Source organism: Rhincodon typus, chromosome 27, assembly GCF_021869965.1.
Source record: "Rhincodon typus isolate 14 chromosome 27, sRhiTyp1.1, whole genome shotgun sequence".
In the NCBI taxonomy this organism is placed as follows: Eukaryota; Metazoa; Chordata; class Chondrichthyes; order Orectolobiformes; family Rhincodontidae; genus Rhincodon; species Rhincodon typus.
The window spans coordinates 42,095,761-42,111,468 of NC_063358.1; the positions used below are offsets into that span (position 1 = coordinate 42,095,761).

At 41.3% G+C, this 15,708-nt stretch overlaps 1 protein-coding gene across 1 annotated transcript in view; it reads right to left on the reverse strand.

Annotated features, from left to right (window-relative positions):
• The window catches only part of LOC109921632 (collagen alpha-2(IX) chain-like), an 86,565-nt gene extending 73,243 nt beyond the window's left edge, over positions 1-13,322 (reverse strand). The window contains exons 1-4 of the mRNA XM_048612968.1: positions 12,942-13,322; positions 12,223-12,294; positions 11,499-11,534; positions 11,326-11,388 (exon numbers count right to left, since the gene is read on the reverse strand). Of these exons, the coding sequence (XP_048468925.1) occupies positions 11,326-11,388; positions 11,499-11,534; positions 12,223-12,294; positions 12,942-13,028 (258 nt within the window). The 5' untranslated portion in view covers positions 13,029-13,322. The remainder of the gene's footprint in view (positions 1-11,325; positions 11,389-11,498; positions 11,535-12,222; positions 12,295-12,941) is intronic.
• Positions 13,323-15,708: the final 2,386 nt, after the last annotated feature.

Here is a 15,708-nt window from a genome sequence, read left to right on the forward strand (position 1 = left end):
TCAAGAAGAGCCAGCATCATCACAGTGCAGAAAGAGGCCATTCAGCCCATAGTGTTTTATAGAGTCATAGAGTCATACAGCATGGAAACAGACCTTTCGGTCCAACCAGTCCATGCTGAACTAATCCCAAACTAAACTAGTTCCACCTGCCTGCTCCTGGCCCATATTCCTCCAAACCTTTCCGATTCATATATCCGTCCAGATGTCTTTTAAATGTTGTAATTGTACCCGCATCCACCACTTCCTCAGGAAGTTCATTCCACATGTGAACCACCCTCTGTGTAAAAAGTTTGCCTTTAATGTCTTTTTTAAATCTCTCTCTTCTCACCTTAAAAATGTCCCCCCAGTCTTGAAATTCCTTGCCAATTCGCTGCAAGAGTAACACAATCAGACCCACTCTCCACCTTTTCCCTCTGCATTGCAAGTCGACCTTCTTCAGATAATTATCCAGTCACTTTCAGACAGAGCAGTGCAGATCCTGACCACTTGCTGCACAAAATAGCTTTTCCTCATACTGCCCCTGTTTCTTTTACTATCACATTAAATTGGTCTGCCCTTGTTCTCAATCTTTCCATGAATGGGATCAGTTTCTCCCTATTGACTCTGTCCAAACCCCTCATGATTTTGAACACCACAATTAAATCTCTTCAAAGAGAACAGCCCAGTTTCTCCAATCTTACCATTAATTGAATTGAATCATCCCAGAACAATTCTCTCAAATATTTCTTCAACCTTTCCAATGCATTTACATCCTTCCAATAGTATTGTGTCTTCAAAACTCCAGTTGAGACCAAACCAGTTATTTAAAGATTCATCATAACTTCCCTGCTTTTGTACTCCATATAGCTACTTGTGAAGCCCAGGACCTCATTTCCACTATTAATTGTTCTCTCAACCATTTGTACACACATTCTCACAGGTCCCTCCATTCCTTTGACATTGTTTCCCTTATTTTATGTTGCTTCTCCTCATTCTTCCTACCAAAATGTGTCACTTCACACTCTTGATTAAATTTCATCTGCTACATCTGCCGACTCTATGAGCCTGTATCCTCTTGAGATCTATCACTGTCTACCACACAGTTTGCATTACTTTCAAGTTTTAAGTCACACACAAACTTTGAAAGTCTGTCCTGTTCTCCCAAGTTCAGGTCATTAATATGTATGTCAGGAAATGTAGGGGTCCAAACCACGATCCCTGGAGAACCACACTATATAACTTCCTCTAGTCTTTAAACCAACAAATCACTACTCATTGTTTCCTGTCATTCAGCCAATATGGTAGCTATCCTGCTAATGTCCCTTTGATTCCATGAGTTTCAGCTTTGCTGAAAAGCCTGTTACGTGGCACATTTTCAATCACCTTTGGGAAGTCCATGTACATAGCCAGCCCACTGGATCTCATAGAAACTGATACAATTCTAACAGGGCTAAACAGGATAAACAGAGAAAGGACCGTCCCAATGACCAGGCAGTCCAGAACGAGGAGGTGACAGTCTAATGATATAGGGTAGGCAATTTAGGATGTAGATGAGGAGAAATTTCTTCACCCATGACCATCCCATTTGCCCTTACTCCATTACCCCATTGTCATTTAATTTCTCCCTACCCTGCACTCAATCAGAGATCTTCCTTCTGCGCATTCCCACGTTTCTTCTGCCACTGTGCTTCTGTAAAGTTTGTCACGTCACTAACATTTCCCAGAAAGCAGTTGAGGTCAAAACATTGAATATTATCAAGATGGAGTTAGATACAGTTCTTATGGCTAAAGGGATCAAAGAGTATGGGGAGAAAGTGGGAACTGCATATTGACTTAGATGATCAGGTATGATTATAGTGAATGGCAGAGCAGGCTCAAAGGGCTGAATGGCCTGCGCCTGCTGCTATTTTCTATTCCCCCCATCAAGCCTCTCTATTACCTTATTGACAATCAAGTTAGTTAATCACATTTTGCTTTTAACTGAGTCAACTCAACATTGAGTTCAACAATTTCAGATCATAATCGCTTCCACTTTTATTTTGGTCTTTGCAAGGCAACTGTTGTTAGTCATTCTGTTCTTCCTATTGTACGTATACCTGGCTTGAAGATAATTCACCTTTATTGATTACATGTGCAATATGTACAAAATATTGTGACTCTTCCAGGCAGTTAGTCTGCTCTGAGTCTGCAAGCTGCACACACACAGAATGCAGTTAGTTTGCTATAACAACTTGTAACATGTTTTACTGTGTTAAATAAACTAACACCTGGAGTTAATCAATTCCTGGCAATTGAATGATTATTAGAAAATTATCATTAATATGACACGATGAACAGCGGTGGAAAACATCATGTTAATGAGGTAATTACCAGCATGTCATCAAAACCCATGCAATCAGTTAAACATCAGAGATACAACTGAAATTGCAGCAGAATATTTAAGAAACACTTCTGGAACTGAACACGAAAGAAGAATGGACCACTTCACTTTCTTCTGAATTAGTGGAGCTAAAGTCTTAGCTCTCTGCTCTGGAAAAACAAATGAAAGTTCAAGAGGAAAAGGCTAAAAAATTAGCTCACGATAAATCTAGACTTGACAATACCATCTCTAGGATGAAGAAGTCTTTAGGGGACATCTCTGCTCAGCTCCCAAAAATGAATAAAGAATTGGAACAGAAAGAAAGGAAGCAGGATGAACTACGAGCTCAGTATCCTCAATCCAATGAAATGTTTGCTGGTTTGTTTACAGGAGGATCTGGCACAACTCGCACTTAAACAGATCAGGCTCAACAAGGGTAGCGACATCAGGTTGAATTCAAAGCAATACCGAAGAAATTAGAGATTGCAAATCTGTTTGTAACCTCAAATCTATATTCGCACCTACCCTTGAAAACCTTCCACCTCCTTGCTTAATGAGAGTCAATCTGCCTCTGCCTTAAAAATATAAGAAAAGACTTCTAAGGACTCATGATCCTATGAGAGAAAGTTTTTTGCTTAATATCTGCTTTAAACAGACAGTGACCCCTAGTTCTAGATTCTCCCATAAGATAAAATATCCTCTCCACATCTGCCCTGCCAAGACTCCTCAGGTCCTTATATGTTTTGATCAAGTCACCTCTTACTCTTCTAAACTCCAACAAATACAAGCCCAGCCTGTCCAACCTTTCCCCATAAGACAATCTCCCCATACCATGTATGAATCTAGTCAACATTCTCTGAATTGTTTCCAAAACATTTATGCCCTTCCTTAAATGAGTGACCAATATCATGCACAGCACTGCATATAGTCTCACTGACAACCTATATAAATGAACCAAAACTCTCTACTTTTGTATCAGTACCCCTGGAGTTCTATTAGCTTTTATAATTCCTTGCTTTACTACGCACTAACGTTTTGTAATTCCTGGGACACCAAGATCCTCCGCTTTTCAGACCTTTGCAATCTTTCACTTTTTAGATAGTGTGTATCTTCTCTATTCTTCCTGCCAAATGGACAATTTCACATTTTCACACTTTATAATTCATTTGCCACATCTTTGCCCACTTACTGAACTTATCTGTATCTTTTTTGTAACTCCTGATGTCCTCTTCACAATTCACTTTCTTATCTTGTTGTTATCAGCAAACTTGGCAACCATACCTTCTTTTCCTTCATCCAAATCACGTTGACAAACTGGCACACCACTTGATACATCTTACCAGCCTGCATACATGCCTATTCCCTGCTCCTGTTAGCCAGATATTCTTCTATCCATGTTGATATGTTACTCCCTAAACCATGAGCTTCACCATGAATTCTTAAGACAACTTCTTCAAAGTTAAATGCTAGCAATGATGCTCCAGTGAAAGAACTCAAGCACGGCACAGAGGAAGTTAACCCACCAAATGGATGAAGACCAGACTTCAAAGAAAACAACAACGAAAAAGGAGTTGGATGTCCTGGTTCGTTATTACAGCAGTTTATGAAGGAGAAAATGTACTGGACCAACAGAATGCTAAAACTTTGATCGAATTAGAAGGAGCCAGTGAGTAAAATCAGAAGCTTTAAATGAGCTGCAAGTTCTTAAGAAGCAAACTTGTCTGAATAAGCAAATCCTAGAACAGATCAGCAATTGCAGTTTAACTTGTTAACATCGCCAGATAAGCTAAGTCACCATCTCAAGATCTGGATATATCAGCAAATTACCTATACATTTTTGAGACTGACAGGCTCACTTGATATTGTATTTAGTTAGATTTTCTTTTGGAAAGGCGGGTGATCTTGAAAAGTGTATCTTGCCTTTGAGAGGATTCACCTTTAAACACTTTAAAGTGTGCCATGTGGGTATTCAATGCTGCAACTCTTCCTGACAGTCAGGCAGTACAAGGTTTGCAAGCTGCACACAGAGAAATCAGTTGGTTTGCTGTAATGTCTGCTTCACAACTTGTAATGTGTTTTATGGCGTTAAATCAATTAACCCACAGAGTTTAATCAATCCCTGACAAATGACTGATTATAAGAGCATTATTATTAACACGACACTTCCCATTTGCACTTGTTGTATGAGCCTTTGTTTCTGTACTTATCCTTTGGTTTTCCATCATCTTCCCTTTTGACATTGAATCACTATTATCTTCCACCCCATCATACACCTATCCTTCTGTTCTTTCCTGTCCTCCTTGCTTGCCCTGTCTTGCTTAAACTGTTTCCAATTCAGATGAAAGGCCGACCTGAAACAGAACTCTTGTTTCTCTCTCCCCAGATTCTGACCTACCTGCTGGACATTCCCAGTATTTGTTGTTTTTACTTCAGATTTCATTTTGATATTCTGATCTCCCTGACATGTCATGCACATTTCCCAAAGTAACATTATTTACATTTCTCTATTCCAGCACTTCTAGTTCCCCGCCATCCACCTTTGAACTTTCCTGAAGATAGCCATAAATCTGTGATAACTGGGTAATGGGCTATTTCACAGCAATATTGAGGAGGGTGGCTTCTGACCCCATAATTTATGGCAGTACTAGACTCGAACCAAAAGTACAGAGTTTTCTGATTGTCCTCAAAATCAAGTGCCCAACTCCAAGATCTTGAACAAATCAATAAACATTCACTCCTTTTAGAAACTTAATGCCACTGGGCAGGACAAGGGATTTAACAAGTTCCTGCGGGAGAGGGGACTTTGTCATTTGACAATATTTCCTCATCCCAGAGGTACTGTTTGCTTCTTAAATTGAGAAGTTGATATTACAGATCGAAAATTCTTCCATATTTGAATCTGATTGCACTCTGCTATACGAAACATGACTCCTTCAGTTCCACTAACAGCAGTTACCACAGGAGTGTTTGGGATGATAACTGGGTACTGTTCAAACAACATTCCACGACAAGAAAATAGAAAATGGATTCCTGAAACTGGAAGTCCACTTTAACTCAAAACTACAGAAATCCACTATTTGATTCTTCGCTGCCAATCAGAAAGGACTGACTTTTAACTGATGAATTCATTTGACAGACTTAATAAATCTTTAGGAAGTTGCTGGCATGACTTCAGAATGCAGGGTGCTTTTAGACCCACGTCTCAAAGTGGAGAGAGGTTACTGGGTGCAATTCCTTGGCTAGCTCTAGACCCTTTTTATTCTTAACTTAATCCCTTGAAAGAACAGGCCAACATTACCCATGGTTTCCAAAAAATGAGTACAATGGCACATTAAGAAAATGGTGCAACATCCATAATGTTTGGTTAATAAATGTTTCGCTATCACGCTTTATAGTCGTTTGAACAGTATCCCTTCTGTGACATACATTAATATCTTAGAACTAGCCCCATTCAAATACAAGTTTTGAAATGGTCCCATCAGATCCATCGTTTTGAGACCATCCAGCCTTTGCGATAGCCTAGTCCAGCCTGTTGGCTTTTTCATAAATCATAGAAGATCATAGAATTCCTACAGCGTGGGAACAGGCTCTTCGGCCCAACAAGTGCACACCGACCCTCAGACCATCCCACCCAGACCCATCCCCCTATAACCCACCTAATCTACACATCCCTGAACATTACAGGCAATTTAGCATAGCCAATCCACCTAGCATGCACATCTTTGGACTGTGGGAGGAAACCGGAGTACCCGGAGGAAACCCAAATTCTTTTCCTTGGCTTGCGGTTGATACAATCAGAGTGTTGATTGAAACGGAGGACAAAAGATACGGGGAGGTGTGAGGTGGAGCACATTGTCAAAAAGAATGAAAGATGAACAGCACACAAGATACGCTTCATTTCCATTTCTGTCTATGGCAGAATCACAGGACAGAATTGGATAGACATGACATATTCCTCACCAGTTAAAAGGGCTTTTGGCATTTCTTTGACTTTAACATGTTTACCCTGCAACAAGAATATACCATGGGCAGTTATAATTTCTCCCCACCCCACCAACATTGGGAGGAAGTCTCATTATCGAGAGGTGTCAGCCAATCTGCTGGAGCAGCACCTCATATAGCAGTGCCAGAAGACCGTAGTGGCCACTGCTAGGACTATAAGCAGATCCAAGGAGGAACACACTGACCTGACTGAAAAGTAAATCTGGGGATATTGGTCAGGGAGGAATGAGGGACATCAGTGTGGGGTGGTTAAGGGGAAGATTTCATGTTTTAGAGATGGGGGAGAAGGCACAAAAAGGGGTAAACTCACTGCAAAGGGGTGCTCTTGATGGGCACATGACAGCGTCAAATCAGTACCTCCCTCCAAAGTTGTTAAAATTATACGCTGTCCATTTGCCTTCTGCCTTCCCAACAGCATGCATTGTTGTGTGGAGATGGAATGAGGTCCTCATATGACCATTACTAGATCTAAGATTGGACAGGCTGCCCAAGGCCTTTCCTAAGACCCACCAAACCCCATAATCACTGGCCACCCATGTTATTTTATGAGCCTCCAGTCTTCAAACAAGTCAATGAGGAGTGCCAAAATTCATCCCATTGAATCAAACCGCACAAAGTGGGTAACTCAGTTAGTTGTCTCTGTGTTGACTCCTTGAAGTGACTTCTAATTTAGTGCCACACTCCAACTTATTCCCAAAAATCCTGCAGGTTTCATAGAATCCCTAAAGTGTGGAAGCAGGCTATTTCGGCCAATCGATTCCACACCGCCCCTCCAAACAGCATCCTACCAAGACCCACCACCCTACCTTATCCCTGTAACCCTGCATTTCCCATAGCTGAACCACCTAGACTGCACAATCCTAAACACTATGGGAAATTTAGCATGGCCAAGCCACCTAACCTAACATTTTCAGACTGCGGGAGGAAACCCAAAAAGACACAAGGAGAATGTGCAAACTCCATACAGATATTTGCCCAAGGCTGGAATCAAACCCAGGTCCCTGGCACTGTCAAACAGCAGTGATAACCACTAAGTCATCTTGCGCCATACCATACCGTCCAAGAAGACTTGTCTTCTTCAAGTACATGTCCATCGCCTTTTGAAAGTTTCTTCACAATCTGATCCACTGCCCTTTCAGGTAGTACATTCTAGATCTTAATAACCATCTAAGACAAGATTTCCCCTTATTTGCCCTCTAGATGGTTTACCAATTCTTTGAAATTTTAATCTCCGATTATCAACTTACTTGGCAAAGGAAACACTTTCTCATTGATTGCTCAAACAAAATCCTTCATAATTTTGAATACCTCTACCAAGTTTCACAGGATATATGGCACGGAAACAGGCCATTTGGCCCAACATGTCAATACTGGTGCTTACGCTCCATTTGAGCCTCCTCTCATCCTTCGTCATCTAAATCTATCGTCATTTCCCTTGATTCCTTTCTCCCTCATGCTTGTCTAGTCACACTTTAAATGTATATGTACGATTTACTTCAACCACTCCCTGTTGGAGCACATTCCATGCTCATGAATTTTTAGGTAAAGAAGTCACAATGAATTCCCTATTGAACTTCTTCAAGACTGTCTTATATCAATGGTCTCTTTTATACTCTTCCCCTTTGACAGGAAACATTCTATTAATCTTAAGACACTTGTTCGGCTGGAGGCTGTGTACAAGGGTGGCCAATCACATTACAAGAAAGACACAATTGCATTGGAGAGAATGCAGAAGTGACTTACACAAAAGGTTCCAGGAATGAGAAACTTCAGTTATGAGGATAGATTGAAAAAGTTGGGACTGTACTCCCTGGAGTGAAGAAAGCTAAGAGAAGATTTAATAGAGATTTACAAAATCATGAGTGGAGTGGACAGAGTAGAGAGGGAGAAGCTGTTCCTGCTCATAAAAGGAACAAGAACAAAAGAGTATATAGTTAAAATGATCTCCAAAAAAAAACAAGGTTAAAGTGAGAAAAAACTTTTTCAAATATTGAGTTGTTTGGGAATGGAATGCACCATCTGGAAATGTGGTGCAGGCTGGTTCAATTGAGGCATTCAAGAGGACACTGGATGATTAGTTGGATAGGAATAGTGTGCAGGTGTGTGGATAAAAAGCAGAAGGTTGGTATGAGGTAACCATGCTTATATAACCATGCATGATAGGCCACGTTGTCTTCCTCTGCACTGTAACAATTCTGTGATTCTATCAAAGTCTTCCAGAATTTTAGAAACTTTCCCACACATTTTTGGGATCATCCTTTGTAAATCTCCTCTGCCCCCTCTCTATAATATAGTAACCAGAATGGCACACTGTATTCTAACTGCAGTCTCACCAGGCTTCGAAACAGGCTCAGCAGGACCCCCTTACCCTTTTAACCCTTTAGAAATAATGTACTTGGTTTCCCTTTAACCTTCTCCATTATAAGGAGAACAATCAGAATTTTTCCAATCTTTCCTCTTCTCTTGTATTACCCTCTATGCTCCCCTCAAGGTATCATCTTCAAAATTTTGACACTCTTCCTAAATTGTGATACCCAGAATCAGTCACAGTTAACTGGTGTTTTATACAGGTTTAGCAAGACTCTCTTGTTTTTGTATTCAATGCCGCTATTTACAAAGCCAAGGATCCCATGTGCCTTTTTAATTGCTTTAGTAAAGATTTCTCAATATGTAGCCTGTACTATTGAAACTGATCAAAACAGCCTAATTGAGATTACATTGCCTCTGTATTTTGCCATGTCCATAATGGATCATTTCACACTTGTCCACAATCAATTCCATCTGTCATTTGTAGTTATCAGGTGGATATTTTCATCAACCTGTGCAGAGAGGTTATTACACACCTCTGGAGAAGGTGGGACTTGAACCCAGGCCTCTTAGCTCAGAAGTAGCAACATTACCACTATCCCAAATACCCTGCCCCTAACCACCCCACCCCCAATGATGGGTTTGATAATTATGTAAACAGATATTTGAGGTAAGCAATGATATCACTGTGACCTCAGTGATCATGTGTTAGAGTTCCAGGAGGAAGCTGGTTGTTGTACACACCTTGAAGCCTCCTCCTCTGTAGCCTTACCATCACATACAGTGTGGCAATAACCAAACATTATCAGTTACTGTGAAGTCTGGCTGCAGATTCAAACAATATCCAAGAACCCACATGACCAACCACCACATCTGCCCATGTCACTGGACTGTCTAAATCCTCCTGTGATCTGTTACTCTTCTGCTTAGTATAGACTATATTCACAAGTTTTGCATCATCCACAAACTTTTAAATCATAGTCCCGCACACGCAAAGCTGTCTTTCATATAGAAAACAAGAAATACAATGGTCCTAATACTGACCCTTCGTGGGCCCATTGTCTCCCTCTCGCCAGTCAGAAAGACATCCAGTCACCACTACTTTATGCCTTCTATCCTTTAATTGCAATCCCAAGTTTTCTTTAATTTCATGTGCTAGTTTCAAATAAGTGTGAAACACGGTTATCAAACACCGTTTAAATTCCACGCCGTATATACGTCATATACACACCCATTTTTAAAGGGCTCTGGAGATATCCCAATTCAGTAAAAATACAGCCTATTTTGTCCATCAAGTTCATTCGGGTTTAACACAGCTGATCAGACCTCATTGTTTTTGCTCAATGATGTAAAGATCCACAGGGACCAGGTGAGTTGCCTGGTCAAAACCTTCCCATTACTGATGTACTTCCAATGTGGGACAAACTGGAAAAGCACCAGAACTGCAAAGATCAGAACACATGGATTCAGAATGAGATCTCACTGTTCACCTCTAAAACCTCTATGCATGAAATACAATAAGATAGAATCCCAAATCCAAAAAAAGAGATAGACCATGGTTTTGGAAAGAAAGAATACCGTTTCATCTATCACAATGAGTATGGGACCTCCTCCTGAGCATGAAACAAACAGCTGCATCTGTGATCAATGGCAGTCAACAGAAGAGTTGGAGAGAGATTGTAGGAACTGCAGATGCTGGGGAATCTGAGTTAACAAGGTGTAGAGCTGGATGAATACAGCAGGCCAAGTAGCATCAGAGGAGCAGGAAGGCTGACGTTTCGGGCATAGACCCTTCTGAGGTCATTTCCCAGGATGCTGAGAAGGTCTCAAATCCATCAGAGAGCCATTACAGAATAGAAGGAGGACATTCAGTCCATTGATTTAATTGCGTGTAGAGCAGTCCAATCAGGGCCATTCTCTTCGCTATCCTGTAATGCTGCGAATATATTTCTCTCAAATGCCTGTCCAATTTGGAAATCAGTTAAAAGTTGGATTGTGTAGAGCTGCAGTTTCTCTGTATTCCAGATATCTGCGGTCAAAGGCCCTGTTTCCAGCATGTCCTGTGTGATGGCATGTCTGAAAGACATACAGGTTCAATTTCACAACAACTTTCAACCCAATCCAGAGAACGTCGTATGGGCATCAACCTTGTTGACTATTCCACGTTATTGCAAACTGGTGTCCCCTCTTGATGGTACATGGAGTGCAGACAATGCAGATCCTCATTCTCAGTAAATAGAGTGTACACAATGCAGATCCTCATTCTCGGTACATAGAGTGTACACTATGCAGATCTTCATTCTCCGTATGTGCAGTGTACACAATGCAGATTCCAGTACATAGGAAATACAGTTACAAATTTCTACACCCAGTGTAGGGTTGCTTGCAGAATAAATGCACAAATAGAGACTGCATAGGAATTGCTCAGCGTGCAGTAAAGTTAGAAATCAGATGGAATTTTTAATCCTAGAGCTGGGATTTCTCCTCCCCAAGAATATCCTATGGCTTCAGCTAATTCCCAGACACTGGTTATATTCAAAGGAAGAGTGAGGAGGGACAGAGACACATTCACACACAAGATATTTAACAAAGACTGGCCCTCCCTGAGATACATTCCACAAATGCAGCAACACCCCAGTGAAAATCATCACAACTCCACTGCATCGGAAGGTACTCACATCATATCCCGGGTCACCTTGAGGTCCATCTAGTCCAGGTTCACCAGGATCACCCTTTGCTCCCTTAATGAAAATTAAGGCTCTGGTTAATTTTCTTTGAACTGAGGTGCAAAAGTATTTTTTTCAATGATAGTGAACACAGAGACTTGAGAGAAATGAGGTGAGTCACTTACTGGTGGACCAGGGGGCCCAGGAGGTCCACGTTCCCCCTAGAAAAAGAAATACATATCACATAAGTACATGGGCGAATCTTTGAAAGACATTCCTTCAGGAACAGTTAAGTAATACACCAGCTTCTCTGTTGCATATTCTTCTGTCACATCCCTTTAAATGTCCAGCTCTAATTGAATTAAATTATTGATGTCCCAAGTTCATTTTAAATCAATCATTCTGAAGTTCCAGATTTATAAAGGAGCTAAACTTTAAAACAGCACGTTTTGGTGAATGAACCAATGCATGATAGTCTGAGACTTCATACAGGCACTGAACAACCGTGCCTATTAAATTGAACTATTTTGTTTTCCTTAAATTAGCTCGCAGCATATGGAGGGAAATGAATTGAATGTTTTCTAGTTCACCGCTCGCCATAAACTTTCACAACGAGTCCCCCGTCTCTCTCAGAAACACCGAGTGGCGACGGCGTTTAACCCCTTAATTCTCTGATTAAATAGCCATTCTTTTAAAGAAACAAAACATCCAAAATTGAATTTGGTTGAGTGAGACCGATGTTAGGTTTATTGGGAATGAATTGAATGTGCCTTGAAATCCCCCCGCAGTGGTCAGGGGGATCTGGGACGTGGTGTAGGTGCTCCCCCTGCCGCCAGACAGTGCGGGCTGGTACCCGGGACAATGCCGCTCTTTGTCTAACAGCCCTCCTGGAAACACATGCACACTCACATCGATACCGTCCGATCCAGGAATCCCAGCTGGGCCCGGGGATCCAACTACACGTTGCTCATCGAACGGACCCTGGCAAGCAAGAGACAGAGAGAGTTTTAAGCCTTGGAATAAAATGTAGACATCAGAAAATGACCCAGAAGCGGGGAAAAGAAAATGTCAACTGTACTTTTCGAAATGTTATCCGACTTTTCTTTTAGGAAAATGATGGACAAGTAGAGTTAAACAGAATAACGGATAACAGACATTGGAAGCCCCCATCAAGACCAGTAGAAACAGAAATTACTGGAGAAACTCCGCAGCACTCTACCTTGTTCTGGATAGTGGTTGAGAGTTGGAATTCTGTCTCTTTTTTTTGCCTATGGCACTGTTTCCTTTGCCCACTATCTCTGCAGGCAGTCAGTACTCAGGGCTGAGAATTTCACAGCCCGGGCACCCAAAACACCACACTTCATTCAAAGAAGTTGAGTTGGTGAGGGAGATAGACGTTCACACCGAGAGCTCACTCAAGGAAAATTATTTCCTCTTGGATTTCAATACTCCCGGATTCAGAAGGTGCTTGTTGACAGTTGGGAAGTGCTGCACATAATGGGTTATAATTAACATCCTCTTAATTCAGGACAAATTTGCAGGGCACTCCATCCCTCACTTTTTAAAAACTGTTTTCAAGCTCAGCATCAGACCACCGATCCCAAAGTCGCTCTCTCCCCTCAACGTACCTGGGTCAAGCACAAGCTGATGATTTGCAGCAAGACTACGAGCCGCAGGACGCCCGGACGCAGCCAGACACCAGTCAAGCTAGCCATGCTGAGTTACTCCGCCTGGAGAGGGCAAAAATAAAATCCACGCGTTTTTCGCTGGCTGAGGCGTTCAGTTGGGACCCCTGGAGAAAGACGAGAGCAGCCCAGAGCTCTCCACGGGGCTGAGTGGATGAGTGGCCCTGGCGGAGGGGCGGGGATAAATATTGAATATGAAGCAGGTCAGGAACTGGTCAAACTTCACCTATTCCCAAAAAAGCCCGGAGGGAGAAAGAAGGTGAGGCAAATTATGCGTATGGATGAGGTCAGACGTTGTGGTGAATGCATTAATATGTTATCAACGACAGAAATGTCGGTGGAATGAACAATTATGAAACAAAAAGGTTATTGCTCATCAGAATGATTATCTTATTCCAAGGTAGTGGAATAGTGAACTTGAGTGAAAATTAATTTGGTTCCGTTTGGAACGCACTGTGGACGAAACCTTGGATACACACAGTTGCAGCTCTAGGTTCCTGGATAAATAGCCCAGCTTCAAAGTTCAGCTCACAGCACAACTGCCAAAACTTCAAAATTCAGATGATAGCACTCAAACTACTGTTTCAGACCAAACAGCTCAACGTAGGGCTTATTATTAGGAAAATGTCCAAATGCAAGATATTGAATATATAATTATGTGCCATACTGGAAAGGTGGGACTATCCTTCCAATGTTTATCACAGTGTGTGTGTTATGGACCAGAGCAGGCCTCCTCAAAACATTTTAAGAAGGTAGCCTATACCCTAACATTTTCTTATTTTAAAGGTAAATATAAAGTGTTTGTTCCCGATGCAATGCAACTGGTCTAACTACTTGACATGAAGCAAGACAATTTATTTACACACGGCAGTTAAAATACAACCAAAGAAAGAGGAATTTAGAATAACTTAACCCGGTTGGAAAACTTAACCGAATAATACATACAGTAACTATTACTAATTAACTGTTCCAATGTAGCAAATCCCATAAACATACCCCTTGGCAATAAAAGAAAATTCAGACACAGATTCTCACATACAGTTCTCCTATCGAGGAGAAAGTTAACATCAAGAGAAAATTCAGAGACTAGGAGCCAGGAGACATTCACTGAAGCTCCAACTCTGTTGAGACCCCAATAGCTTCTGAAGCTACTGAAAAACCAAAACAAGAAATCTTAATCTTTTGAGAGGTGGCCACACCCATTCAGGCTGTTTTAAAAAAAACCCAAGGCCTCCCAAGCTGTTTACTCAAGTGGTGTGAACTAGCCAGCTCGGTTCCTCTGCCTTACAACCTGTCTTAAAACAAAACCAGGTCAAAAATAACCTCTTACATTGACAGCATTGTCACAGTGTGTATGGAGGGTAGAGTGACAGCACAGGGATAGGGAGCACAGAGTGACAATGTGAGGGGAAAGTGTAACAGTGTGGGGTAAAATGGGTAATGTGATGTATCATTTTCAATGCTGGATGCCAGGTATGTGGGCTGCATTTCCCAATAACTGGTGGATTGTATCAAACAGAACTTCCCTCTAGCTCTTTTCAATTAACTTGCCGGTTCTTACAGAGCTCAGAACAGTGTCCAACATTACATGTGATTTCATGATTGGACACCATTTGCTGAATAATCCAAATTCTGCCAAGAATTACACTACCAATCAAGTTGAGGGCATCAGTGGGGCTTGCAGTGGGACAGGACATAGCCAGGATGGTGATGTCTAAAACATTCCTTGTAAGGTATGATTCCAAGAGCATGATTATATCAGGCTTTAGCTTGGTTAGTATAACAGACAATTCTCCCCAGTAAGGCACTGGGCCCCAGATGTTACTAAGAGTGCATGTGGAGTGTCAACAGGGCTGTTTTGCCTTTGTTGTGTCCGATGCCTCGGTTGATGCCAGGCGTCCAGCCATTTCAATTCTTTTTTTCCCTTTCAAGAGAAACTTGGAAGTTTCAGTTATAACTGAGTGCCTTGCTAGACAATGTCAGAGGGCAGTTAAGAGTCAACCACATTGCTGAAGTCACATGCAGGCCAGACCAGATAAGAACAGCAATTTCCTTGCCTGAAGGACATTAGTGAACCAAATTTTTTTCATTCTGACAATCTACAATGGTTTAATGGTCGTCAGTACACTCTCAATTACAGTTTTCTTTTAATTTAATTCAAATTCCACCATTTGCCATGGTGGGATCAGACCCAGGTCCCTGAATTTTACTTGGGTCTCTGGATTAATAGTTTAGTGATAATACCACTAAGCTGTCACCTCCCCTTAGTGATAAAGTTGTAGGGAATGTCAATGAATGAACCAGTGTTAGCTTCTCTTGATTTTTCCAAACTTTTGAAAAGGCAATTGATGCTAGTGATTTGGCAGTGGATGTTTTGTTGAAGGTTGATGAGTCAAGAATGCAGAAGCCAAAGGCTTACTTCTCTAAGAAATTAAACTAGTCTCAGAAGAAGTACTGTACCATGGAAAAAGAGACTTTGGGATTGTTGTTGGCTCATCAGCACTTTAAGGTCTATGTCTGACATGGAAACAAGGAAACACTAATTTACACTGATCATAATCCACTAGACTTCATGGAAAAGTTTAAAAATCAGAACATGGGACTATTCAGATAGAGCCTTATATTGCAACCATGTAATGTAAAAATTATTCATGTTAATGGAAAAGATAATATAATTGCATTTACATTATCCTGAAAGTAAATAAAAACC